Here is a 1,420-nt window from a genome sequence, read left to right as displayed (position 1 = left end):
CCTGACTCTATCTTTGACACACGGTGAACTGAGTGTATATTGGACACACGGTGAACCTGACTCTATCATTGACACATGGTGAACATGACATCATCTTTGACACATGGTGAACCTGACTCTATCTTTGACACATGGTGAACCTGACTCTATCTTTGACACACGGTGAACTGAGTGTATCTTTGACACGCTGTGAACTTGAGTGTATCTTTGACACACGGTGAACTGAGTGTATCTTTGACACATGGTGAACCTGAGAATATCTTTGACACATGGTGAACCAAAACCTATCACTGTTAAATGATAACTCAAAGTTATCACTGTCGTAAAGTGAACTAAAGTCTCCCACAGTCAAAATCTTTCACAGTTAATTTAATGGTGAACTAGTTTCTCTCACTATCAAGTGGTGAACCAGAATTTCTCATTGTCAAGATTTGATGAAGCAAATATTTTTCACGGTCAAATGGTGAAGGGAAATTTCTCCCAGTTACAATAACGGTTGTGCTGTGATGTAAACTGTGATAGAACTGTCTTCTATCACAGTTTACATGACTGTCTTCCATCACAGTTTACATGACTGTCTTCTATCACAGTTTACATGACTGGTGTCTTCTATCACAGTTTACATGACTGGTGTCTTCTATCACAGTTTACATGACTGGTGTCTTCTATCAGAGTACCCCCCATGGAGATAAAGAGTGAAGATTGTACCAATGACTCAATTTGTCCCAAAATTGACAAGTGCTTGATTTCACAGTGTGAGGACACCTACATATCTGAACGACCTACCATGTAGTGTTTCAGGGCCCTGCTGCGATCCTCCAAGGTTCGAAACCTGCTCTGGCTGCTGATGGGATCCTCTCCGACCTTGACCTGCCACCTCAGCTGATTCTGTCGTTCCTCGTAGACGTCCTGACGCACCGAGTGCTCAAACACAGCTTCCTGCGAAGACAACAAAGCCACACATCTCACTGGCTGTAACAACATCAATACAGTCGGAGAAACTTTGCACAACAACAGAAACCTGATTCTTCTTTAAATGTTCTTATAGTACGTACGGTTCCAGAAGTTTTCATGGACCTGATTATATTTCCGTCCTTTCTACATTTGTAGAAAAAGGGAACAGAAAAAAATGTTCATTCAAAAGAACCCTCCGAAATCTTTAAGAATAAAGGTAAAAATTCCTAAAAAGTAGGTACCTATGGTCAATCTGTAAGGTCGGTCTGTACGGTCTATGGTCACTCTGTATGGTCTATGGTCAGTCTGTATGGTCAATCTGTAAGGTCAGTCTGTATGGTCAGTTTGTATGGTCTATGGTCAGTGTGTACGGCAGTCTGTATGGTCAGTCTGTATGGTCAGTCTGTATGGTCAGTCTGTATGGTCAATCTGAATGGTCAGTCTGTATGGTCTATGGTCAGTGTGT

The 1,420-nt window shown here is 41.8% G+C and overlaps 1 protein-coding gene across 1 annotated transcript in view; it reads right to left on the bottom strand.

The window, feature by feature from the left end:
- The window catches only part of LOC101852019 (cilia- and flagella-associated protein 221), a gene marked incomplete at its 3' end in the record, with an annotated part of 36,877 nt that overhangs the window by 4,337 nt on the left and 31,120 nt on the right, over positions 1-1,420 (bottom strand). The window contains 1 exon segment of the mRNA XM_013082278.2: positions 787-939. Coding sequence (XP_012937732.1) covers positions 787-939 — 153 coding nt within the window.

The sequence above is a fragment of the Aplysia californica genome, unplaced genomic scaffold (assembly GCF_000002075.1).
Source record: "Aplysia californica isolate F4 #8 unplaced genomic scaffold, AplCal3.0 scaffold00166, whole genome shotgun sequence".
Taxonomy (NCBI): Eukaryota; Metazoa; Mollusca; class Gastropoda; order Aplysiida; family Aplysiidae; genus Aplysia; species Aplysia californica.
This window is presented reverse-complemented; position numbering and strand designations above follow the sequence as displayed.